General features: G+C 57.6%; 2 protein-coding genes across 4 annotated transcripts in view; one reads left to right on the plus strand and one right to left on the minus strand.

Annotated features, from left to right (window-relative positions):
- STK11 (serine/threonine kinase 11) overlaps positions 1-18291 on the plus strand; it is a 45087-nt gene extending 26796 nt beyond the window's left edge. The window contains exons 7-10 of one of the 2 annotated variants that reach the window (XM_062015115.1): positions 1362-1419; positions 10056-10249; positions 15912-16143; positions 17590-18291. In XM_062015115.1, coding sequence (XP_061871099.1) covers positions 1362-1419; positions 10056-10249; positions 15912-16117 — 458 coding nt within the window. In that variant the 3' untranslated portion in view covers positions 16118-16143; positions 17590-18291. Of the gene's footprint in view, positions 1-1361; positions 1420-10055; positions 10250-15911; positions 16144-17543 lie in introns of both variants that reach the window. The other variant, XM_062015113.1, reaches the window with a different exon arrangement.
- A 136-nt stretch (positions 18292-18427) lies between these two features.
- On the minus strand, positions 18428-25930 carry CBARP (CACN subunit beta associated regulatory protein). 2 transcript variants are annotated; one of them, XM_062015092.1, is made up of 10 exons: positions 25906-25930; positions 23772-23843; positions 23040-23185; positions 22867-22928; positions 22372-22537; positions 22121-22295; positions 21786-21938; positions 21274-21475; positions 21002-21185; positions 18428-20760 (listed from the first exon to the last, which is right to left on the minus strand). In XM_062015092.1, exons 2-10 carry the CDS (start codon positions 23817-23819, stop codon positions 19557-19559), a joined length of 2340 nt encoding a protein of 779 aa, XP_061871076.1. In that variant the 5' UTR covers positions 23820-23843; positions 25906-25930; the 3' UTR covers positions 18428-19556. The 2 variants fall into 2 exon arrangements, with proteins under 2 accessions (XP_061871076.1, XP_061871075.1); XM_062015091.1 differs by lacking the exon at positions 25906-25930 and having other exon boundaries at positions 23772-23969.
- Positions 25931-25940: the final 10 nt, after the last annotated feature.

Genomic DNA, 25940 nt, shown 5'->3' on the forward strand with positions numbered 1-25940 from the left:
TCTGGTTTGGTTTCTGGGGGGAAAATAACTTCAATCCTTCCACACTATACCTTTGCCTGTGTTCATTACTGTAGGTAATGTGATACAAGCTGAGCTGACAAGGAAGATCCTCTGGATCAGCTGTTGTTATCACATGTGCTGTTGGTGATTTATCTCTTCAGTTACCTGTGTTCAAAAGCATTGCAGAAAGTCATCTGCAAGGCCCCTGCAACTTCTTACTTGAATTACAATGTCTCTTTCAGCTCTCCCTCCCTAAGTCTCCATCCCAGGGTGTCTCCTGTCCTTGTATGGGCTCTGCCCAGCACCCTGCACTGTTTACTCTCCTTGTCCTGACTTTCATAGCTCTGATTTGGCAGCCTTTTCTGCTCCTTAGCCTTTCTCTTCTTCTGGTTGCTGCAGATAAGGTTCTCCTGTTCTCTCCCCTCTTTCCAAAACCTTACTCTTTATGCTACCTGTGCAGGTCTCAACAGTGCTAGTGCTTCAGGAGTAACACAGAGATAACATCCAGTGAGAGCAAAACTCCTTGTGATGTACAGCAGTGAGACTTTGTTAACATTTGTTAGCTGAATATGTTCTTGGAACCTTCACTGGAGAGTGTCTTGGATGCTATTGGCTCATTTCTGAAGAACATGGCAAAAATTGCTACTTCCCTTCTGTTGACTTGTGAAGCTTTTTAAAGCCAGTGGGGCAGAGTGGGCACCTCATGAGTCTGTTTATGAATCCACCTCCCTCTCTCCTAGAGAAGATACAGATAAGCTACTTTTTCTCTCCCCACCTCTTCTCACCCCCACTCCAGTTATCTTAACAGATGATGCCAGAAATCAAACTCCTGGCAAAGGGCAAAAGTCTGGACAGGAGGATTGATGGGTTTTGGTGAGTTCTCCTCAGCTGTACTTCCAGAGTTAGAATTCCACTGGATTAGAGTTTCTGGGATGCTGAGCAACTGGCTATATGTGATGCTTAAGGCTTTGGCTCTTCCATGGAGAAACTTCAGTCTGTGAAATGCAAAGTCTTGATGTTCTTTGCTGGGTGACGTGCTTGGACACGGGATCCAGGCTGGGACAAGCCTATGTCCCCTCAGTGTGAAGGAGGGGAAAGGTCATGTCACTTTGCAGGTGGGGAAACTGAGGAACAGACTCAATCAGGTAGTCAGCAATGGAGTTGGGATTTTGTGCTGAGCTTCCTATGACCAATGCAGCAGGTTCTTCCTGGAGGTAAAGGCTCCCTGAGCTGTCAGGAGGACTGGACATGCTGGGGGGAGGGAGGTGGGAGGGATGGGTAGAGCTTTGTGCCTCCTGGCTTCACCTTGGCTGAGAGCATCTGTGATCACACCTGGACTTTTTTTTTTTCCTTCTTTTCAGGGATGCTTGAATACGACCCAGCCAAGAGATTTTCAATACAGCAGATAAGGCAGCACAAGTGAGTGTTCAGCTTCTTCCTATTAGTCATTCTCTCTCTGCTTCTTATGCTAATGTACCTGTGCTATTGCTCTCAACTCATTTTTCCTTTTGACAGCAGACACATGGAAGTCACTAGATATCCTTCCTCCAGCTCTGCTGGAGCTCTGGCAACCTCTGCTTGGCTTGTTTTCCCCCCACCACCTCCTATTAGAGCATCTGGTTAAAGCATTTGAATTGCTAACCAGTGAACAACAAATATGGAGAAAAGCTGTTTCAGGGGTTCTTTGTAATTAGGAGTCCTGGATAATGCTTTTTCAGAGGTCAGCTGCTACTAATGGAGCAGGGGGACAGGGGTTCCTTAAAGCTGGGTTATTGAACTAGGACTGTTGGGTAATGTGTGTTAGTTCTGGTTTTCTGGACAGTCTGGTGACAGAGACATCCCTTGGTATTTGCTCCATATGGAATCAGTATGTGCAGAAGCGTTCCAGGGCAATAGGAGAGGGGTTTTTTTTCTTTCTCTTTAATGTCATATTCCTCCCTCCCCCATATCCTTCCCCTTTATCCTTGCCATTGTCTGAAGCAGGGGGGGGAAGGCCCCATTATCTCTGAGGTTGAGGGGCTTTATTTAAGAGGTCTGTTTGAACATGCTGCCTCTGAGCAGAGATTTCCTGGGCGGATGAAAGTACAAGAACAAAAAGCATCATAAGGATGCTTCGTGGCAGAGGCTGCATTAGCTTATCTCCTGTTGGAATAGGAAGTGCTTCTGAGGACATGCAGGGCTGCCTGCTGGACTGCAGCTGCTCAGCTTGCCCAGAAAGCTTTTGGGTACCTTGTAAAAACAAGGCTCTGATCTGGAAGGTGGTGGGGCCGCTCTGTGCTGCCTGCAGGCAGGAAGAGCACTGTTTTCTTGTTGTGTCTCTGGAAAAAATAAAAATACCCAACAAAACCCAGCAGTGAGAGCCATGTGCTGTCAGCTGATGAGCCCTGGTAGATGTTATGGCATGGGAGGCATCTGCAGGAGCCACAGAACAGAACTTGACAGGCTCAAACTGCGCTGGCCTTCTGCAGAGCAGCGACTGCGACCTACCCCTGACCAAGATCAAAGAGGCTGGGAAGGCAGGTCTTCTGTAGTTCAATTAATTAAGCAGTCAGGCTGGCTCTTAATAGCAGCCAAGCACTGTGCATTGGTTGTTTCACTGGGTCTGGGAGGTGATAGGAGCAGGCATTTGCTTTTCAAGACTGCCTTTCCCCATGCACATGCCTCCCAATAATGCTGGGCCATAAAAAGAGCCTGCTTGGGGCTGGCCTCTTAAACTCTGCATAGCATTTAAAGCACCATATAGAACTGGTCTTCAAAACAATAGTTTCTGCTCTTATTGTCTTCCCCTCTAGTGCTGACAACTGGAGTGCTCCAAGCTAGATGGCAAAGCACTGTGTGCTTTTGTACTTGGGAATGAAGTAGTTCTGCCCCTTCGTTACAGCTACTCAGAGGGCAGGGATCAGCTTGCCCAAATGATGCTTTGTCAGTAGGTGCTGTAAAGAAGCACATGGCAGGAGTTCAGTCTGTGGAGTCCATCAGTAGGTGTTGAGAAAAGCACTGGGAGCATTTTCCTTCCTGTTGGTGCTCTGAGTCCAAAGGCTGCAGTGAAACTGCCCTCAAGCTTGGGGCAGAGTCGTTCTCTTGTGTCACCATCTGCTTGGTGCTGGAGCTGGTTATCCAGCTCTAGAGACTTGATTTTATCCTCCTCCCATGTGACAGTGAGTTTTTGCGTCAGCTCTGCCCAGCTGGAAGCAAAGAGGTTTCTCTAGAGACCCTGCCTGTAGTTAGAAAGCAGGAGAAAGTAGAGCATGCTCTGGCACAGAGGGCAGGCACAAAGATCTGTGCTATAGGAGTATCCTCCTAATCAGACCCTGCTGCCAGTGGTGAAGCTTTTCATCTCATGGCACAGAAGACAGGCTCTACCTGCAAACACAGGAGCATTTCCAAGGCTTAGGCTCTTATTAGTTTTCTGTGAGCTGAGCCAGTGCTTCTTAACAGGCTTTTCTCTCCTATTAGTAATTGCCTCCTTCCTCCTGCTGTGGCATCCTAATAATTACATCAAGCACAGCAGAGCTTGCAGCCTTGGGCTTTGGATGTGTCAGTCCATCTCTCTCCTTTATTTTGTGAAGCAGCTTTGTGTTAAAGAATCCAGTGTTTGGTTCTCCTGGCTTTGCTTTAAATAGAAGAGAAGCTTATCCCTTATGCTTCTTTATATATCTGTTTTTAAATGAACAAAGCACTCAGAAGTGCAGCAGGCTGCTGTTCAGATATTGTCAGAGAGTTTTGGGAAGGCATTTTAGTGAGAAAAGACTTGGTTTCTAGAATCCTTAGACTTTTAGTGTGTGAGGGAGTAACAGTCATTAATGATTTTGGGTTTCTCTGCACTCCTCCCACAGAAGCACGTGTCAAGGCACAGGAACTAGGCTATGGAAACACCAAGTGACTTACCCTGGCTGCCCTGCTGAAATGGATACTGGCTCAGACCAGAATTACCTGGTGCCTTTTGGGGCTGCTGGGAATTTCCTCTTCTGTCTTGGAGCTGATGTTACTGGTGACTTGCTCAAGGTGGACAGTTGAGATGATCAAAGTGCAATCAACAGGAATAACCTCCCATGTCCTTTTAGCACTGGAGCCAAGCACTGCTAGACCAGGCTTATGGTGGCACAGCAGGAAGGGCCCCTGTTCCCCTGTGCTGTGGAGAAGGATGATCCCAAGGGAAGCATCACTACATGGGTGCTGAGCACTCAGGATCCATCCAGGGCTGGATAAACAGCTCGTGTTTCATCTTCCATGAAGTGATGTTTCGTGCTGTCCCACTGAGATCAGGGATAAAAAGGCTTAATCAGTGGGTCAGGGGAAGCACTGAGGAAGTGTTGAGTATTGCTCATGGAACAGAGCTGCAGGAAGCAGAGCAGGCAGCCAGGCATGTGTGTATTACCCAGCAATGGTAATTCTGCCCTGCTTCCCTTTATCCTTGTCAGCTACTCCAGATGCTTCCTCCTCCCCACGGTGGCAGCCCTGGCTGAAGAATGCTGTGGGAAGAACCCTTCCTCCTTTCCTCACTTCTGTAGCTAAACTCTTGTGGCAAACTCCTGTTTCTGCACTTGGTTTTAATTCAGCAGGACAGCTCAGTTCTCCTCTGCTTTCAGAGGCCTTTCAAAGCTGGTCAGTCTGTGTAGTGCAGACCTATGAGTTGTAAACTGAAATGAATTAAAACTCAGCCTGTCGTCTCAGAGTTTATAAACTGCCAGAAGCTGAGCCCTGAATAACAATGAAAGAGCCTTGAAACCTCCCCTTCCCAGAAGGATCTGGGTAGGATGATGTTCAATGAAAAACTGACACTTCTAGTTCACCTCTGTGAGTATTTTGCACTCCTGGGGCAGGGCTGGGAGGGCAGTGAAGGAAAAACTGCCAAGAGCCAGGGAGTGAGCAACCTGCTGCCTGGAGATTCTTCACCATCTCCTCTCTGCCTCGTGCTTTTGCTGAAGGGCTTAAGGCTTCCTGCATTTTGTAACTAATTCACTGACCCTGCTGCAGCACTTAAAGTGATGAAGTGGATGCAGAATTCTACCTCTATCCCTTGTTTCCAAGGCAACCATCTTGCCTTCTTCCTCCAGAAGTGTCACACTTAATTTGTTCAGTCATAGATAGGATTGCAACACTTTATAGCAAGAAAGGGAAGGTACTTCCACCTTTTATTAGTAGAGGTGCAAATTAACCTGCTGGGCTAGTGTCTCCTCCTGATGTGCCAGAGGCTGCTCTGACACTTTCCCATGTGCTTTTGCTCACCCCAGAGTCCTCCCTGTGAGATCTGGAGGGTAGCTGGTGGGTGCTCTGCCGTGCTGCAGGTGTTGAACCCCTTGGAAATCTCTGTTCCTTCCTCCTGTAGGCTCTTTTGCAGGTGCTGAGCATGTTCCTCGACTTCTGTGCCTACATTTGAGGGAGTGAGAGGTGTTTCCCTTAACCCCTGCTGCAGCCTGTGTACCTGTGGGTTTTTCCCACCCCTCACCTGTGGCGTCATGCAGCAATCTCCCCTCGGTGAGACACACACAAAAAAGCACTCCTCCTCCTCCTCTTCTCCTGCTGAGGCTCTTTGATCTGCCTGCCTTCCTGGGGCAGGCACATGGAAGCAATCTTAGGTTCTACCCACGTTCTGCAAACCAGTTTCACGATGCCCCCGTGCGTGGCGTGTTGTGGGAGCGAGAGGCTCCATCTGTGCACAGAACACCTCTCCTCGTAGGAGTCAGCCATCACCTTTGGCCCTGGCATCAACTGGGGGAAAACTGCTTCTCTTTCTTACTCAGCTCTACTGGTTTTTTAATCAAGTTGACTGAAGAACTTGGGCATCTCTTGATGACAAGAGCTGGAGCAGTGACTGCAGGGATGCTGCTGTGTGTTTATTGCCTGTGTTGCCTTTCCCTGGCTTCCATCTCTTGTCTGTGAGAGGACTGAGTTAAATCAGAATGCTGTTAGTTGCTTCTTGTGGTGATGGTGACCTTCTGTAAGCTTGAAGCCTTTCCATGGTGTCATGGGAGGTGGAGAGCCATTCACAATCCATCCTTGCTGGCAGGGTGGTGATCTGCATCTTGGCATCTGCTTGCAGAGAAAATTGTCCATATACAAAACAAGCAAACTGAAATATTTGTGCCCTAGAATGGGAAGTGAATTAACTGGGAGTATTTGGGAGCTGCAGCTGTGCTTTACTGATTCTTATTTTTAACCTTGCTTATGCCAGAACTTGAAAAGAGCAGAGTGATGATTGCTGATGTAAAATCTGAGCTTGGAAGCTGCAAATCAGACAGGCTCATTAAGCATTGGTCAAGCCAGATTCCTTTTATCATTCAGTCCTTGACCCTTGCTGTCTTATCTCCCTATAGATTAGAGCAATCCATCTGGAAACCACTTCTTAGCTGGCAGGATCACAATTAATACTTGTGCTGTCTGGAGTTTCTGTGCTTTGCAGGCATTGTAAACAAGCTTGCAGGGTAGTAAGGAATGACCTGTTAGTGCTGCTCCCCTCACTCTGACTCAAAGGGCTGGAAGTGGCTGAGAAATGTCTCAGACCAGAGAGGAACCTGCCTCTTACAGGGGATGTTCTGGACAAGGGATGTTTTTGAGATGTGCAAAAGCTTTCCTTTTCCCCTCAAGTGTTAAAACAAAAGCCTGTGAGAACCAGGAAAATGTCTTGGAAAACATCAGTGGAACTGGGAATAAATGGTGAAATGGGGCAGTCTGTCAGCAGTAACGTGACTTGGCCTGTGTTTCAGGATCAGTCCTGGAAGCAGGGTGAGGAGGGACTTTGATCTGCATCTCTGACCCATGGCAGGGCTGCACTGTGGGAGAGGAGCTGCTTTCTGGCTTAAGCAGTGCCTGGGAGCTTCTTGAGCCAAATTAGGGCATTTGGTGGAGCCAGTGGTCCTCAGCTGAAGAGCAAATCTTCACTAATAACATTTAGCACCAGTGCAGAAAGCAGAGTCTCTATCCCTGCTGGAAAATTGCTTGCCAGGAAATACTCTGCTACTCCATACAGAATTGCTGGAGGCTCCTTCCAAGAGGTCTTTGATTTTTTTTCTTAGAACTTCAATGAATTTCTCTTCTCACTCCATATCCTCATTACCATGTATGCATATGCAAGTATTTGAAATCACCTCCCAGAGGATGGAATCATTATGACTAGAGTACAGTGATTCAGGTTTCTGCTGTTAATAAAAACCTATTTTTACTCTCCTGGTAAGTAGGACAAGAAAGAGGCAGAGCTGAAATACAGCAAGATAAAAACACTAGTTGCTGCAGACATCCAGGTTTTCTCCCTTCAAAATACTCTTTTCAATGGCAGTCCTTCTGATCTCATTTGTCCTGTATGTTCCATTCTCCTTTGGTCCCTGGCATTGAGTTTGGATCCCTCTAGCTCCAGTGCTCCTGGCAAAGATAGCTGGTGGCTGCATAGGCTCATCTCCTTCTGTGCTGCGTGGTCCTGCCAGGCTGCATCAGCTGAGGCTGAACTGGCTCTCTTGGGAATCACTTGCCTGATGAAAGCAGTCTCCCAAGGAAAGGATGTCAAATGATCAGAGTGCTGTGTGCTGCACACATCACCAAGGAAGCTGCCCATGGGACTTGCCAAAACCATTGGCCAAAGTCTAGTTGTGTTTGACCTGCTCACATCCTGCTAGGGAATGCTGGACAGTGAGCTATGACTTCACTTGTGTAATGCCACTTCACAGCATCCCTGAATGCTGGGGTTTGGCAGGGCCCTGCAGAGCTGCTCCAGCCCCTGCTCAAGCAGCTTCCCCTGGCTCAGGGGCACAGGAACGTGTCCAGCTGGGGTTGGAAACCTCCTGAGAAGGAGCCTCCACACCCTCCCTGGGCAGCCTGGGCCAGGGCTCCCTCACCTCAGCACCAAAGGACTTGCTCCTCCTGTGCCAGGGGCACTGCCTGTGTGCCAGCCTGTGCCTGTTACCCCTTGTCCTGGAACTGGCCACCACACAACATACACTGGCCCCATCCTCCTGACACCCACCCTGTAGGGACTGAGCAGCATTACTGAGTTTGCCCCTCAGGCTTCTCTTCTCCAGGCTGAGCAGTCCCAGGGTTGCAGCCTTTCCTCCTCACACACATGTTCCAGCCCCTCAGCATCTTGCTGTCCCTGCACTGGCCTCTCTCCAGCAGTTCCCTGTCTCTCCTGAGCTGGGGACCCCAGAACTGGACACAGGACTCCAGCTGAGGCCTCAGCAGGGCAGAGCAGAGGGGGAGGAGAACCTCCCTCGACCTGCTGCCCACACTCTTCTTAATGAACTTCCTAGAGGTCAGACTTGACAAATTATGTCTGCATTCAGTTCTCTGTCACCTCCCTCTCTCCCCACAGTTTCCACTGTAGTCACGGTATGACCATGGAGGAAATGCCCAGAGCCCAGTGTCAGTGTGTGACCAGCCCTGTAGCTCCTCAAGATGTTGCCCATCCCTTCAGACTGTTAGCATGGAAGGACAGCACACGGTTCCCTTCTTGATGTTGACATGCTCTGTGACCAAAACACACTTCATTTTAAAACATGAGGCTCTAGGGACTTCACCCCTCCCTACAGCAATGGCAAGGCACTGTCTCCCTCAGGAAGCAGCAGGCTGACCCCAAACCTCAGTCACTACAGAGAAAACAGTTTCAAGATGCTAATTGTGAAATAGGGATTCTGGATAAGGGTTCACTTCTCCTTTGAATCCTAGCTGATTTGTCCCAATAGCTATGTTTTCACTTGGTCATCTCTGGATGGTTTTGTTAGAATGCCTCGTGGGGTTTTTTTTAGGCCTCCTATCAAAGCAGTGTAAGGCTAGAACAGAATCATAATTACAGTTCTTCTGTGCAGGGGGTGCATCCAACCCTTACTTCTCCAAATGAATTTGGAACTGGAATGAGAAAAACCAGATGGCTCAGGTTTATGAAGGCCCTTTGGTGACTGGCTTCAGGCCCTCCTCAGTGGTTATCAGCCAGAAGTTACTGGATGCCTGTGCAAGTTGCAGAGGGGGAAGCACTCCTGTCTCATCAGGCTTGTCCAGGGCAGCAGTCACCAGGCCAAGAAGCAAATAGGCCCTGAGGGGATAATTTTAGGTCTTGCTCTGCTTTTGAGGTGTTTTCAGAGAGCCCTTAAGTTGCTTCCTAAAGCAGCACCCCTTTGTAGCTTGAAGTAACAAGGGGGAAGCTTGGACTTTCCAGGCTGCCTCCAGCTGTGAGAGACTCTGAGTGTCCCTTTGTGCAAGTAAGTGGCATCTCCATAATGTTTAGCTATTTGAGCACAAGACTGCAGTTGATCTGGTGAGGCTTTTCTTTCCTCTGTTACTTGTGCAAAGACCAGGAAGGACAGATCCCAGTGACTCTACCTGCATCCAACCCACAGCATAGGAATGGAGGGGGGAGATGTGGTGCTAGTGCCAATTCAGAAGTTCATCAGGAAAGCAGCAGTTCAGGAGGTGGCTCTGTGTGTGAGAGCTTTTGTTGCTTCCTTTGGGTAGAATCATAGGATCACTTTGGTTGGAAATGACCTTGAAGCTCCTGGAGTCCCACCTTGCCAAGCCCACCACTAACCCATGGCTCTTAGCACCTCAGCTCCACAGCTTTAGGATCCCTCCAGGGCTGGGCACTCCCCGAGCTCCCTGGGCAGCCTGGCACAGGGGCTGACACCCCTGAGCACCAAAGGACTTTCTTCTCCTGTGCCAGGGACACTGCCTATGTGCCAACCTGTGCCTGTTACCCCTTGTGGAGCACTGTCCCCATCCCCCTGACACCCACCCTTTAGGGATTGATCAGCACTGAGAAGGGGCCCCCTGAGCTCAGGCTTCTCTTCTCCAGGCTGAATAGCCCCAGGGCTGCAGCCTTTCCTCCTCACACACATGTTCCATCCCTCAGCATCTTGGCAGCCCTTGGTTGCCTTTCTTGACACTTGTCTCTCTTGATTATTACACATGCAAATCCTTCCAGGGAATAAAGCTGGATAGGAAGTTTTCCTTAAAGAGCTTCCCCCCCTCTTTGGACATCAGGAACCGTTTCACCTCCTCGAGGCTGTATCTGTGCTTTCAGCAAAGCGAAGCTGGGCTCATGAAACTCTGCTCTTTGGACTCTTTTTTTGCAGTTGGTTTCGTAAGAAACACGCTCAGGCAGAGGCTCTGGTGCCCATCCCTCCCAGCCCAGAGACAAAGGACAGGTGGAGAAGCATGACGGCGGTGCCTTATCTGGAAGATCTGCATGGCTACAACGAGGAGGAAGATGACGATTTGTACGACATTGAAGATGATATCATCTACACTCAGGACTTCACAGTACCAGGTAGGAGAGAATGATGCTGAGCTGGGGAAGGCAGAAGTGCTTCTGGGTTTTTTTTGTCTGTTTCAATCTTTTGAGGCTAAGCCTGAAGGTCTGAATAATCCTTTCAGCAAGTGGAGGAGACTATTGATTATTAAGCGGTGTGAGTGACGCACAGTGACTGAGCCACGATGCTCCGGATGCCTCAGTCCTTGATTTGATCAACCAGGGTGCCCCTTCCTGTCTGTTACCCACACACCAATTTCCTTCCCTCATGCACTAATAGCTTGTTCCTGCTGGACTCTGTTGTTGAGCACATTTAATTCTTCTTGGCCAGTTGTGTTAGACTGATTTTGGAGCAGAGCCCTAAAATGACTCATAGTAGGTGGCACATCTGGTGAAGAGGGGTTCTTGCAGCCTTACACCAAGACCTTTTGTCTGCTCCAGTGCTGGTAACTCTCTGGGCACAGAATTGCTTTTCTCTTTTAGGGGACTTCCTGTTGTTTTAAGATAAGTGAACCAGTAAGCACAGTGTGGTTTTAGCGCAGCTCTTACAGAGTGGTGATAATCAAGTGGCTTCATCCTTTGGCCTCTCTGTACCTCAAAGCTGTGTAGCTTCTGAGCAGGAGGCTGCAGAGTAGCTCTGTGGTGAGTCTGGAGACAGTGCTCAGCTTTCCCCTCACCCAGCTGTGGTGCCATACAGCTGAGGCAGCAGGGATATTATCTTGCTGCCTGTGTTCTCACTGCCTGCACCCCTACAAGATGGGTTTCTAGTTGATTTGCTCCAGCCTAGTATAATTGTTTGAGAGGGAAGGTATTGAGTACTGCTTGTAGGGATGCTGGGCTTGCTAGAGAATACAGAGTGAGAACCTTATGAATGCTTATAAACAGTGAAAAGGTGGGTGTCAGGAGGATGGGGCCAGTGTGGTGGCCAGTGGCAGGACAAGGGGTAACAGGCACAGGCTGGCACACAGGCAGTGCCCCTGGCACAGGAGGAGAAAGTCCTTTGGTGTTGAACTGAGGGAGCCCTGGCCCAGGCTGCCCGGGGAGGGTGTGGAGGCTCCTTCTCAGGAGGTTCCCAACCCCACCTGGACACGTTCCTGTGCCCCCTGAGCCAGGGGAAGCTGCTTGAGCAGGAGCTGGGGCTGGATGAGCTCTGCAGGGCCCTTCCAGCCCCACCATTCAGACATTCTGTGAGTAGAGGTACCTGTGACTGACCTTTCCTTGTGGTAAGGGAAGCCCTAGCTTCTGGAGTATAAGACTGACAAAAGAGCTTTAGTTTTTCCTTAGTAATGACCTGGTGGGCTTCTGTGGACCTGAGTAAAAGCAGGGCCTGGGGTTACCCAATCTTGGTTTTCTCTTGGTTTCTTACTTAAGGGAAAATTGCTTTTCTGAAGCTCCATCATGGAGGAACAAAGCTGCCAGGCTCTGAATTGTAATAAACCTCAAATTACACACAATGCTCAAAAACTTTCTCTGGACAACAACTTGAAACAAGTTTGGCTTCAGGGTGGGGAAGGGGAGAGGCTGCTGTGAGCCCTGGGTAACTGTCCCCAGCGGGGTGGCCCTTCAGGTGCACAGCCCAAGGGATGTCAGTGGGTCAGAGAGCAGCCTGCCAAAGACAAAGGGAGTCTCATCAAAGGGAAATAGATCTGTTCCCAAGTGCTGATTCACTGGTGACAGTCGAGTAATTTATAACCTTTTCTAATAGAACTCATGTCCCAGTGCCAGCTGGGTGACCTGCAGAGCTCTGTCCTTTGCTCTCTTCCTACGTCCCACAGACTTTTGTGCTGAATCTGAGCAGGGCCAAGCCTTTGCTCACAGCTCAGTGAAGGCTTTTTAAAAGGAGGGATCCTCTTAAACATGCCCTGGGCTCACTGAAGCACGTGCTTGAGTTCCAGAGCCTTTCTAAGCACAGGAGCAGGAAAGAAGGGGACTTGTAGGTGCATTCCCTGTTGTCAGAGGTTTGCCTTTTTCCTCTGCAGGAGCTCCTGCCAGGAACAGCCTATGCACACATTCCCCAGGCAGAATTCTGCAGAAGTGCTGGGGCTGGAAACCCCATCACAGACAGCTCTGATGTGGCTTCACACAGGCAGGGTGGCAGCTCACACTGAGAATGAAAATGTCCAGCTTCCCCCCTCAGGTCTTCCTCCAGGAGCCTTTGGAACTTGCTCAGCTCCACTGTTACATTTCTAACAGTGATGCCACATTAAAATAAAGATACAAACCCCCTTTGTAGATGACTGGATGAGATTCAGTTGTGGTTCCACTGGGCAGGGAGAGCAGGAGAGCCAGTGACTCACAGGTGGGAGGGGAGAAGAGGGAAGCTCATTAAATCCTGCCTCCTTCAGAGGAAGGGGCTTTGAGAAAGTGCTTTTCTTTTGAAAGGGCTATTTAAAGATTTATGCAGCTCTGTAGAGAGCTTTAAATGTTACATGCCCCTGGTTCAATCGGTGTTAAACATCTCACGGGAGGGAAGAGCTGGGGAGGGGATAGCTGAGGCTCTGGGCACGTGAGGAAGCCTCCTCTGCAGACCTGGCTGCCTCCTTGCTTGGAGAGTGGCAGCATGTGCAATAAATGGATGGAAGCATCTTGCTTGTTGCTATTGTGCTGCCTTTCAGATTTAGGAGGCTGTGCTCTGCTTTTGGATGGGGTTTTTTTCCCCTCCCCTACCATTAACCCCTTGGTGGCTGCAGCCTGCTGAGCCGAATGGCTGCAGAGCTCCAGGCTGGTTTTTCTGGTTTGCTCTTTTAACGTTCAGCCCTGGGGTATAAAACAAAGGACTGGGGTCTGGAAGTCAAAGCTGGTGCTTGAAAAGGTGTCTTTGGAGCTGCAAATCCTCTGTGTGTGTGTGTGTGTGTGTGTGTGTTTGAGTGACAAACACAACAATTCCAAACCTCCTCACTGGTTTATTTTGGAACCTTTTCTCTTTGCCTGAATGAGCTGGATGGAGCCATTAAGGAAGGGGAGAGGTGGCAAGGACGAAGGCAGGCGTTCTCAGTGCCTCCCTCAACCCTCCTTTTTTGCTGTGGCTTATTTTTAGCCCCTCTCAGGCGGTGCTGCCACGGGAGGAGCACACACAGCACCGGGGCAGTGTGGGCAGCCACTTGCCAGGGCTTCAGCCCGTGCTGGATTTTTATTTTCATTAATCTCAACGTCAGCAACTGTCATTGGTGAAGGAGGTAAAATTAGCTTTGCAGTTCCCCCTCCCTCCCTCCTCAGGATCCATAATAGACTCCTGGGAGTGTGCTTTTGAGGGAAGGGGGGGAGAATCACACAAAAGATAAATGAACAGGTTGAATGTTTTCTTTCCCCCCCCCCCCCCAGTCAGAAACATTAATTGACTTGGCCTGAGTTCAGCTGAGCAGAGGGGGGAGGATCAGTGTTCAGCTTTGTGCTGAGTGGGGTTATTTGAGGCTCTGCAGATGTGCAGCTGGGATGGAGGGAGAAGAGGAAAAACCCCCAGGGATGGAGGAATATGGCCAGGCTGCAGCCTGACCTGCAGCAAGCTGCTCTGCTCCCAGTCTCTGCAGAGAGCCCTGGCCTTGGAGGAGCTCTGGGAGCGATCCCTTTTCTGCAGGGAGTCCTAGAGCTTGGCCAGCTCAGCCCTTCCTCACAAGTCACCCCTCTTAGGGCTCGGAAGCTGGGAGCTGCTCGGATCGAGAGCAGGTCTGTAAGTGCTCAGCTGGGTCGTGCTGCTGTGCCTCTCGCCTGCCCTGTCACCCTCAGAGAGCACTCGAGGAGCTGAGCTACCTCAGTGCTGTGGGCTGAGCTGTGCCTGGAGCTGGGGCTGTGTTTCTGAGCAACTGGGAAGCTGGGCAGCCCTCCCCAGGCAGTGCAGTGGGTTCCATCAGCTCTGGCAGTGACAAGGCTCAGGAGCACGATGCCATCCCTGGTGTGTTGGTCCTTTTCCCTTCCTGAGGCCCAGCAGTGACCTGCAGCAGTGTAGGGACAGTGGAGAGCAGCAGGAGGGGCAGCTCACCAGCAGCCCCAGGGGAGGATCAGTGGCTCTTGGAACCCAGAATCACCCTGTGACAGGCACATCCCTCCTACCCACCCTCTGGTTCTGAGGCTCTGGGTGACCAGTGGCACCTCACCCCGTTTTGCATGGCCTCAGGCCCAGCTCTGGCATGTCCAAGCCACAGCACCAGGAAGGTGCTGCTGAGCTCTGGGCAAGTCAGGAGCACAGCTGGGTAGTGTGAGGAGCTGCCTGCTTTGATCTGGAGATCAATCAGCACCGTAATTCCTCAAGGTAATTCCTGGCTGGGCCCAGCTCTGCAGCACAACCTGCTTTTGGGGGGACAAACCCCCCTCCCTGGTGAGCAGCCTGTGCCAGAGCCATGCCCAATCTGCTGCCAGATTGCCAGGGCTGTGTTTTGGCTCCTGCCTGCCGGGTTGTGCCTGGCTGCAGCCCACACTTTGCTCCCTCTGTCTGCGCCCATGAGGGCCGTGGTCTGGGCCGGGTCTGGGCTCTTGCTGCCTGTGAGGTGTCTGTGAGCGCTGAGCCAAGCTGATCCCCCTCCCCAGGGAGAGGAAGGTGTGTGTCAAAGTGACTTTCTCTGACCCAGGTCCCTTTGCAGCTCTCCCAAACAACTCTCCCCCCACAGAGCACAGCTCAGGCTCCTTGTAAGAGCCGCGTGGGGACGGAGCAGAGCTGGGAACCCACACAGCCTGGTGAGGCAGAGGGCAGCATGGGGAGGGGGCTCTGAGGTGAACCCCACTGTTCTCCTCCCTCCTTCCCAGCAGCCTGTGCCCCCTCCTCGCTGAGCCGGGCGCGGGGGGCGACGGCTGGCGCAGGCACAGAGGGATGACGCGCTGCCCGGCCTCGGCGGAGACACGATTGAGCATCCTTTAAAGAAAATGATCCATAATCGTCTTAGAGCCTTCACTTCCCCCCAGAGCTCTGAGTCATAACTGAAGGGCCCTGGAGCGTGACGTTCCTGCTGGAAGGAAATTGCCTCGGCCGGAGCCGGTGGGGAGGGGGAACGGGGAACCTGCCGAAGCCGCTCGTCAGCGCCGCGTCCGAGCCGGGGACGTGGGGGTGTCCCCTCTCCTCCCCAGCCAGGGCTGAGGGAGGGTCCTTAGTCCCTCCCTGGGTGATGTGACCTGAGCCTCAGGCAGCCACGGCAGCAGGCAGGTGCCTCTGGAAGTGGTTCTTCATCTGCTGAGTCACACTGTGCTGGCCTGAGAGGAGGGGAGAGGGGCTGATCTGAGGTCATTCTCTCATCTGGGTGTCCGTGCCGGAGGCAGAACAGGAGTGACTTCATCCACTGCTGCCCCTCTGCTCCCAGCTAGGAGCCAGGCTGCTGCCTGAGGGGTCAGGATGGGCTGGTGGCTACCCAGGTTGAGGAGGGGATGTGCTGTTCTCGAGGTCTGGACTGGCTGTGCCCATGGTTCTCACTCCCTGCCATGGGTTTTCTTTTATCTGCAGGGGACTGGCAGCTGCTGCATGCTGGAGGAATGGGGGTAAACCCAGCCCTCAGTGGGAGTGGGGAGGGAAATGCAGTCAGGGGCTCTCTGCCTCCTGCAGCCCTGGCTCAGCTGCCTCTCCTGTGCTCCCCAAAGGCACAGCAGGCGAGCTCAGCTTTCCCTCAGGAGCAGCAGGCACTGGGGCGAGGGGAAGGGCAGGGGTAACACCCCGGGGCCTCTACCCTCCCTCTGCCTCACCATTCCTCTTCCCTTGCAGGACAGGTGCCTGAGGAGGAGGCAGGGCAGAACGGGCAGAGCCACAGAGGGCTGCCCAAGGCCGTGTGCATGAACGGGACGGAGCCGGGGCAGCTGAGCACCAAGACGAAGGCTGAGCGCAGGGCCAGCGCCTCCTCCAACCCCTCCCGCAAGGCCTGTTCTGCCAGCAGCAAGATCCGCAAGCTCTCCACCTGCAAGCAGCAGTGAGGGGGCAGCCCCTGTGCCCCACACAGGTACAGCCCCCCCCATGCCCAGCCAGCCCCCCACACACCCCCCAGGGAATGGGAGGACAGGCGGGAGCTGGATGGTGCTGAGTGTGCAGAGGGGAGAGCTCGGGGTGCTGAGCATCATCCCTCTGTGGCTGAGGGAGGGGCAGAGTGCAGTGGGGTCCCCTGTGTTCCCTGCAGCCTGGCCCTGCTTCCCCTCCTTCCTCTCAAGCGGAGCCCTGCAGTCAGACGGGTGCTGCCACCCCTTCACACAACCTCAAGGGACCTGCAAAGCTCATCCAGTGCACCCCCCCTGCCAGAGCAGCACCACCTAGAGCAGGGCACACAGGGACTCGACCCCTGAGCTGAGGGGAGCACAAAGCCTCTGCACCCAGATGCTTCCCGTGGTGTCCCTGAAAGAAAACCCCCACAATCCCTCCCCCACCCCAGCTCCAGGAGGTGACTACATCCCCCACGGCCAGGTCACTGCCATCCCCAAACCTCTTCCCTCTCCTCGGGGAAGCTGAGTGTGCCCCTCCCCGTCTTTCCCCCTCCTCCTTCTGCCGCTCTCCTCCTCGGCTCCTCTCCCCCTCTCCCCGCCCCTCATTCATAAGTGAGGCAGCAGTGACTCATGCTCAGCGCTCATCCACCCCCGGCCTCGCGCTTGTGCTCGTCACCGTGGGGCCGAGGCTCTGTTATCTGTTTGGATCACGACCAGCTTTGTGGTGTGAAAAAAGAAAAAAAAAGAAGAGAAAAGCCAGAAATAAAAGCCTTTTCCCTCCTCCCTCCCCCTCCCCCGCAGCTGTCAGAGCCCAGCTCAGCCCCGCTGGCAGCTTTCATCTTTAATTCATGGCTGGGAGTGAGTCACCTGCATGGGGAGTTACTGGATCAGCAAGCAAATGCTGGGGAGGTGGGGGGTCCCCGGAGCTGCTGCTCCTCTCCTCATGTCCCCCCTCGGGTCCCCTTGGCTGGGGAAGGAGGGAGCTGCTGCCTGAGCCTGGGCTGGTGGCTGCCTCCTCTCTCCTCCCTCCCAGGTTGAAACCTCCCTCCTTCTCCTGACCCTTCTTCAGTCACCGCCTGGAAACCTTTGGATGACATAAGTGCTCCCATCTCCTTGGCAGCAGGGGGAGTGGGGAGGGGGTCTCTGCTGCTTTCCCTCAGGGTTTTGGCTTCCAGGGGCAGGGCTGGGCCAGGGGGTGTTATCTGGCCCAATGGGGCTGGGCAGGCAGGACCCTCTCCTGGAGAGCCCTGGGGTGGTGGAGACCCAGGGCTGTGTGTGATGTGCCCCAGGGCTGTGTGTGATGTGCCCCAGGGCTCTGTGACCTGCCTGTGCTCACATCAGGACTTGCACCCCCACTTTGGCACCAGCCCTGCCACCCTCCTCACCCCTCTTCTCTCTCTCTCTCTCTCTGTTCTCCCTCCAACAGTGTCCCAGGGCCCATCCCCATCACCCCAGCTCTGCCTCTCTCCTAGGGGTGAACTGTGCTCGTCATCCAAAACCAAATCAGAGGAAACCAAGCGAGGAGCCCCCTCTCCAACCCCCTCACCACCCTCCCCCCACGGCCCCGCTCCGGACAACGCCGGGACCCGGCAGTTTGGGGGCTGAGCCCGCTGCCCACCGCAGACCCTGCTGCCAGGAGGCTGCCAGGAGGCTGCCAGGAGGCTGCCCCTCTGCCCCAATCACTCTTTGCCAATCAAGACACTGATTCTGGGTTTGATTTGTGCGCTGGGAGGGTGAGCAGGGGGGAGGGGGTGCAGGGAGGAGGGGGTGGGACCCCCCCAGGCCAGGCCCCCCCTGGCTGTGTAGAAGTTGTGCAAAGCCATTGCCGTGCACTTTATGTTTTAGACTACTGGTATATATTATATATTTTCCTCTTTTGTTTTTGGTTCTGTTTATATTTGCAGTATATTTAGAGGTTCCTACACATTGTGATGTGTTGAAAAGAAACCAGATGAGGGAAAATAAAAAGCCCCCCCCAACAGAAAAAAAACCAAACCACCTCCCTCCCCCCCTCCCCAGGTGTTAAAGACAAAGCAAAACTCTCTTCACCCTGCATGCTGTACAAGGGCTCGGACAAGGGAAGGGGGGAGGTCGCTGTCTCTTTTTTCTTCTTTCCTTTCCTTTCCTTTTCTTTCTTTTTTTTTTTTAAAGAAAAAATAAACTGAAAACAGAGAGGTGGGTTTCATGTCCTTCCTCCTGCAGGCACTGGGGCTCTGCTCCTTGTAGGGGACACACAGACCTCCCCAGCTCACCCCCTCCCACCCCAGCGAGCCCAGAGCTGCGGTGGCAGGGCAGGAGCAGCCCCTGTTGTTTCCCCCCCCCCCTCATTCCCTCCCTCCTCAGCAGCCCCCTGGGGATGGGGAATGGGGGAGGGTAAGAAGGAAGCACAGCGAAGTCACAGTTGGGTTTAGTTGGGTTTGGTTGGGTTTGGTCTTTTCTTCTCCTTTGTTTATAGAGTTAAAAACACCAGAGCTGGAGGCTGGGTGCTGCAGCCAGACCCTGCAGAGGGAAGGAGCGACCCGGCCTCTGTCCTCACATGCAATGGGGGTGCTGCTGAGGGGCACAGGGGGGGTGGGCACCCCCTCCCTTCTCCCAAGTACCACAGCTTGGGCTTTTTCATTCTTCACCTCCTGGTTCTGGGTTTTTTTCCCACCCACCCTTTGAAACACGGATAAAAAGCCCATCCAAAGGCCCTCCCCTCCCCCAGCACAGCAGCACCCACCTCTGTAAAAACCAATAAATATCCTCCCTGCGCCCTGAGCTCGGGGAGGGGGGGGCACCCACCCTTATGGGGGGCAGTTAGGGGGTGCCAAAGCCCCTCCTGCCCCCCGCCCCATCCCACCCACGCCCCCTGAGCAGCATCCTTTGGCCCCAGGCAGGCCCTCCAGCTTCCAGTTTAAGATCCCAGGCTCCCTGCACAACTGGGGAGTTTGGGGGCTCAGGGAGGTGATTCCCCCCCGTCCCCAAATCACTGCCCCTCCTGCCAGAGTGGCCTTTCCCTCCCACCTCAGCCATGTGGGGGGACACCCAGCTCTGGCCCCTTCCTCGCGAGGAGGCATTATTGCTTGTAAAACACCGGGGCGAGGGGGGAGAGCTCATCTGCTACAGCTCTGCCGGGAGGTGAGGACGGGGCCTCACCAGGGCCTGGGGGTCGTAGCCAAGTCCCTCCTCGCTGACCTGTGCCCCCCACCCCGGGCACCCCCAGCCCGGAGCCTGCGCCACGGCCCGTTCCTCGCCGCGGGGAGCGAAGGGGCTCGGCCACCCCGTGCGACCGAACCTGGGGGGGTTACAGCCAGGGGACCCCCCCCACGTGCCCTCCTGGCCTCGCAGTGCCAGGGCCACCCTTCCTTCCCGCAGGGCACCGAGCCCCAGGCCGGCAGCAGGAGGGGATGGAGCCCCGAACCCCCCTGTGCCGGGGTCTCTGCCCCTCACGCTGGGCTTAGACAGGGCTGTGGTCTGGGGGGGCGTCGCTGGCCGCCACGGCCACGGTGGGCTCGGGCCTGGCTGCCGCTCTCCTCAGGTGCCCGTAGAGCCGCTCCTCCAGGCCGCCGGCGATCTTGTCCATCAGCTCCGAGCCGGAGCCCAACCCCAGGCACCTCCCGGAGCCATCGCAGTCACCGTCCCCGTGGGGCTCGGAGCCACCCTTGGGCTCAGGCGCCACCTCCGCGGGCTCCTCCACGATCACCTGGATCTCCGGCTCGGGTAAAGCCGCAGCGGGAGGGATCCCGTCGGCCGCCTCCTCCGCCGCCGCCGCCGCCTCCTCGTCGCCGGCGCTGACGATGCGGGGCAGGGGGCTGTGGTGGAACCTGGCGTCCAGCGGGTAGTTGGCGCTGTCCCCGCGGCGCAGGGGCGTGCGGTGCCGCTCGAGCGCCGGGTAGCGCACGCCGGGGTCGCTGTACTGCTTGGCGTGCTGCCACTGCTTGCGGAGGTGGGTGCGGGACCGGTGCTTCCCCCGCAGCGGAGACTCGTCGAACTGCGGGTCGTGGCGCACGAAGGCGTTGAACAGCGCGTCCGTCTTCTCGTCGATGCTGTAATCCCGCCGCGGCGGCGCCTCCCGCCCCGCCAACATCTGCCCGTAAGGGGACCAGCTCAGTGGGCTGTGGGGATGGGGGAGACCCCCGCCCGCTGCTCCCCGCAGCCTGCTCCCCTCTTCCTCTTCTTCTTGCTCCTCTTCCTCCTCCTCCTCCTCCTCCTCCTCCGGCTCGTGGCCCTCGAAGCTCTCGAAGATGGTTCCTTTCCGCCCCGCGCTGGTGAAGCAAATCCGCTTCTCGGAGGCCGTCTGGTCCTTGGGGGGCCCCTCCTCGCCCCCCCGGCTCGGCGCCTCGATGGAGGCGTAGCCGCTGTCCATCTGCAGCAGCTTCCGCGTGCCCGGCTCCGACTCGTCCGCCTTGGGCCGACCCCACAGCTTCTCCTCGGGCCCTTCGGCCTCATCCAGGGAGCAGGAGGGGCAGGGCCCGACGCCGCCGGCGGAGGAGACGCTGTCCCCGCCGTCGCTGCGCACCGAGTCCTGGTCGTTGCTGCGCTCGGAGGAGGCGTAGAGCTCGAGCGAGGCCCGCAGGCTCCAGATGTCGTGGTAGGCGCTGGGCTGCTCGGGGCCGGCGGCCTCGCCGGGGCTGCCCGCGCCCCCCTCGCCCGGCTCTAGCCTGCGGGTGGCACCCCGGCGTCACCGGATGGCCCCAGGAAGCGCCAGCCCGGCCCCCTCTACACATCCCCCGTGTGGTCCCCACACCCTGACCCACTCCCCCCATCACCGGCTCCCTCCACACACCCTCACCCGGCCCCCAGCGCCGCGTGAAGGCGGCAGCTCCCCGTGCAGGGGGGTCCCTGGGTGCTCCCCGGTGCCCAACTCACCCGGCCCCATCCCCTCTATCTACTGAAAAATACCTGCCGAGAGAGGGTGGGGGGCTGGCGGGGGAGGGCAGGAAGGGGCTGCCCGCGGCGTGGAAGGCCACGTCGTCCGTGTGGGCGATGTACTGGATGATGTCGGTCTGGTGGGGGTCCCGGTCCTCCTGGTCCATGCTCTCGCTGGCCGCTCGCTGACGCTGGAACTGACGCCGTTTGGGGGACCCTGCGGGGGGGGAGGGGGACACAGGGCAGGGTTGGGGGCACAGTCCCAGTCCAAAGCAGCACAGCGCCTCACCCACACGTCTCCCCACCTCTCGTGTCCAGGCTGGAGGCCCTCTGGGTGCTCTCCAACTTCCACCTCTTGATCCTGAAGTAGGGGCTGGCCCCGTCCAGGCTGGCGTGACGGCGCAGGCGGGTGAAGAACTGCAGGACGGTGCCCTGGGAGGGGGCTGCGGGGGGCTCCCCGGGACCAGCACCTCCCGCTGCAGCCGCCTTCCTGGGTGCTGCTGCAAACTGGGGGATGTGGAGGGGACCCTGAGTGCTCACTCAGCTCCAGGCACAGCCCCAGCTCAGCTCTTTTGTCCCTCTCCTGCCAAGCTGCAGCAGATGCACAAATGTCCCCCGGGGCAGGGGATGAGGTGGGAGGGGGGGAGCAGAGCCTGTTTCCAGCTGGATGCCCACGTCTCTCCCCGGAGCCCCGGCACGCAGCGGGGCTGTGGGGTGCGGTGGCTCCTCAGAGCTTCACAGGCTGCCAAGGCTGGAGAGTCCCATCCCCTACCCAGTCCCAGCCCTGGCCCCACAGCCCCCCAGCCCTGGCACTCACCGAAGGGCCCTCCCCGGAGTCGGAGGAGGGGGACGGGCTGGCCTCGGTGAAGCTGGTGTCCACCGTGGAGTTGTAGGTGTCCCCGGGCAGGGCAGAGCTGGGGCACACGGCATGGCTGGGGAGCGCCGGCTGGGGCAGGGCCCCCACGGGGGGCTGCAGGGCAGAGCAAGCTCAGGGGGCTTCACACGAGGGTCAGGGATCCCCTGGGTCCTCCCATCCTCACACCCACCCATGCCCCCCAGGTGACTCCCACCCCACGTGCAGCGGTGCTGCAGGATGCCTGGACCCCTGTCCCCCCAGCTGGTTCCCGGTCCCCAGGGGTGCTGGGGGCTCACCTGGAAGATGGCGAGGCCGGGCTTGGTGGGGGGCAGGCGGGGAGTCATGGCCAGGTTGTTCTCGCTGGACTCACACTCGTGGATGGTGACGATCTTGAGGGCGGGCGGTGGGAGGTGCAGGTGGGTCAGACGGGCGTTCTTCAGGTGGTGGAAATCCCCCTCTGTCAGCGTGTACCTGTCAGGCACAGCAGGTTAGGAGGGGTGGTCCCAGCCCCCTTCTCACCCCGCTTCACCCCAGCACAGAGCTTCACCTCCTCCCCTTCTCCTGGGTCTTTTTGCCCTGGTCAAAGAGTGCAGCCTCGTTGAAGGAGACCCGGCGGGCAGTGGAGGAGCTGGAGGACAGGAACCGCTCGCTCTCCGCATCCCGGTAGCTGGAGGACGACAGGCAGTCGGGGTCCTCCACTTTGATGGTGATATCTGTAGGGGAGAGGGGTGGTCAGCAACCTGAGTACCCCCAACAGCACGTGCCAGCTCCCTCAGCTGAGGCCTGGCAGACTTGCTGCACCCAGGGCCTCAAGGCCAACCTGGCAGCTCCTGGCTGCCAACCCCTGCTCACGCGGCTGGGGCATCGCTGGGAGATGATGGAGGGGGCAGGGAGGGTGCAGCCATCCCTCCCCCAGGGCTGGCTGGGGGCTGCATCTGGGAGAGGGGAGGGCTCAGAAGCTGCTTTGCCCACCCCGGGGGGCAGGGGGTGCCGCTGGGGTGCAGCTGGTGCTACTGGTGGGCTCAGCAGCCGTGGCACTCACCCTGGGCTGGCTGCGAGTCATCCAGGTAGGTGGTGTTGGTTTTCTCGGGGTCATCGCTGGCTCTGCAGGGGAAGGAGGGTCAGCAGCGCCCTCACCAGCAGCCCCAGCCCCCTTCACGGTGCCACACACCTTTGGGGACAGCGGCATCACCCGTCCCCACGGCCCGTCCCCACCTGGAGTGCCGGCGGTCGGCCTCGCAGCAGCGGCGGCAGATGATCAGGATGCCGGAGAGCAGGACCAGGGTGCCCCCGATGAAGACTGAGAGCAGGGCGAGGAGCAGCACGTACCCATCCTGGGGGGACACCTCGCCGGGCACCGCCTGAGCAAGAGGCAGCGAGACCTGAGCCGAGGGAGGGGGCTGGCGGGGGGGGGAGGAGGGGACACTGCCCAGCCCCACAGCCGCCCCACCGCAGCGCCAGGCAGCCCCCCAGCCCGGCTCCCCGGAGACGCTGCCGCTCCCCCGCCGCCCCCGGGGCTGCTGCCGGCTCCGGGGACCTGCCTTCACCACGGCAACCGCAGCTGGGGGGGCTCCGCCGCCAGCAGCCCCCGCGCACAGCGGCAGCGGCGACGGGACCCCAGCGGCAGCGGGACCCCAGCGCCGGGCTCGGGGCTCGCAGCCCCCGGGGCGGGGAGAGGGGTCGCACCAGCAGCACTCGGGTCCCCTTCCCCACCCCCAGCGCTCAGAGCATCTCCGGGGGCTGCGCGGGGCCGGGAGAAGCGTCACCCACCCCCAGGACCGGTCGAGCAGGGTGGGTGGCAGCAGGGCTGGGTGGGTGCTGCCATCCCCACCCGGGCGCAGCCCCCAGCCCCTCGGCAGCCCCGCAGCCCCCACGCCCTGCCCCACGCCGGGACGCGCGGCCCCGCTGTCCCCCGGGACCCCGCGCACGGGCGGCAGCCCCGCTCACCGTGGCGATCTCCGTCGCGTTGTCCCACGGTGTCGGGTCATCGCTCATGGTCCGTCCCGGCCCGAGCGCGTCCTGGGGCGGGGGCAGACAGACAGTGACGGGGGGTCGGGACGGAGGTGGGGGGGAGGCGGGGCCGGGCCCCCCCCCGAGCAGCGGCGGCTCCTGCCCCGGCCCCGGGCCCTGCCCGGCACCGCGGTGCGGAGCTGCCGGGAGGAACCGGGAGGGAGGGACCGGGATGGAGAGATGGAGGGAGGGCGGGAGGGAGGGACCGGGATGAAGGGATGGAGGGAGGGTGTGTTCAGGAGGGAGGGAGGGACGGGCGGAAGGTGTGGTCAGGAGGGATGGAGGGAAGGTGGCTCCGGAAGGATGCAGCGATGGGGAGAAGGAGGCAGGACCGCTGCCCACCCCCCTCCCCACGCCCCGGGGAGCCGGGCACGGCCTCTGGGGCTGCCGTGGTGCACAGATCCCCCTCCCTGGAGCTGATGGGGAGAGGCCACACTCCCCTCGCCAGACTGGGAACCAGAGCTCCCAAGTAGTGACCAGTGCTGGTGGCCAGAGCTGGCCCGAGGAACCTGACTCTGCCCCAGGGTGTCACCCGGGATGACTCGCAGGAAAGGAGGTGACATGGTGCTGCCCTGGAGATGCTGTCCCCAGGCAAGGAGCCGCAGAGCCAAAATACCCCCCTCCAGCACCAGGGCACTGCTGCCAGAGGGGATGAGGCTGCTGGAGGTCTGAGCTGCCAGGGCCCTGCCTGTGGGAGCTGGGGGGGAAGCTGGCAGATGGCTGCCCCACACTGGGTGTGAAAGGAGCTGGCGTGGGTGTCGCTGGAGTGCGACGGGTGACGCTTCTGAGTCAGCCCAGCAGCAGCTCCGTCATTGGGCTGTCCCCACGCGGGAGGGGACAGGGCTGCCAGGGAGCCCACGGCTGATGGACAAGGGCTGAGCTGCTGAGGAGCAAGAGCTGGTGAGGTCAGGGGATAAACATCTCCATACCCCCCCACCACATCACAGCACGCACCCCACGGCCTTTGCTCACATGGCTGAGACCTCACCCCACATGGGCTCTTCCCAGGAACTGCCAGGCTCCCACTGTGGGTCTGTGTGACCCCATCTGTGTGCCCTGAGCTGTTGGTGGGAGCTGGGGTTGAGCTGGATTGGGGGGGCAGGGGGGTGGGCATTGCACTGGTCAGGAAGCTTGGAAATGACTCCAAAAATCAGGTCAGTGAAAAATGTGAATGGAGAAAAAGCTGCTGGTGGGGACAGCGCAGGGGGGTGACAGCATCACAGCAGGCTGCGAGAGCTGGTGATGGCTGCACTGCACAGGGCTGGGGACAGCCTTGCCCTGCCACCGTTTGGGGTACAAACCCCTCGGGGATGAGGGACCACCCGGCACAGAGCCAACCCCAATCCCCACCTGCATCCCCACGTTGCTGGGGCAGCGCGGGGTGACGTGAGTCCCGGGGCACGAGAAGTGTTGGGGGTCCCTCCGCCGTACCGGGGACTGGGGGGGGGACACGCTTGGCATAGGGGGACCCCGTGGGAGTGAGCGAAAGGCTGCGGCTTCGGGTGGGATCCTGGCCGGAGACCCTCGGGGAGGCGCGGGAAGAATGTCCCTCCTGTTCCCCATCATGGAGGAATCCCGTCTCCATGGCGACCCGGCGGGAACAGGACGGCCATTGTCTGGAGGAGGGGGCCGGTCCCCGGGCTGTCCCCCCACGGGCGGGGACACGGGGCCGCTGCCGGTGCCCAGGGCCGGGGGGGTGGCTCGGGGTTGGGGGACCCCGGTGCTGCCGCGCTCCCGCACGTGTGAGCCCGTGGGAACGGGCGCGGGGCGGGGGGGCCGGGGCGGGTTTGAGCCCCACGCGTGACCCGGGGGGGATGGAGGACACGGCTCTGCTTCCCCGGGGCTGCAACGGCCTCCCCCCGACCCGGGGCTGGGAGATGCGGGAGGGCTGCGGGAGGCAGGCAGGGATGCGGGCAGGGCTGGGGATGCAGGCAGGGATGCGGGCAGGGCTGGGGATGCAGGCAGGGCTGGTGACAGCGAGACGGGAGCCTGCGGGACGTGTCGGGCTCCCCTCGGCCAGGCCGGCTGTCGCGATAGAAGCTGTCGAGAGGCGGCGGGACCAGACACTCACCTACAACCGGGACCGGGGCTCCATCGCCGCCGCCG

The sequence above is a fragment of the Colius striatus genome, chromosome 25 (genome assembly GCF_028858725.1).
Source record: "Colius striatus isolate bColStr4 chromosome 25, bColStr4.1.hap1, whole genome shotgun sequence".
NCBI classification, from domain to species: Eukaryota; Metazoa; Chordata; class Aves; order Coliiformes; family Coliidae; genus Colius; species Colius striatus.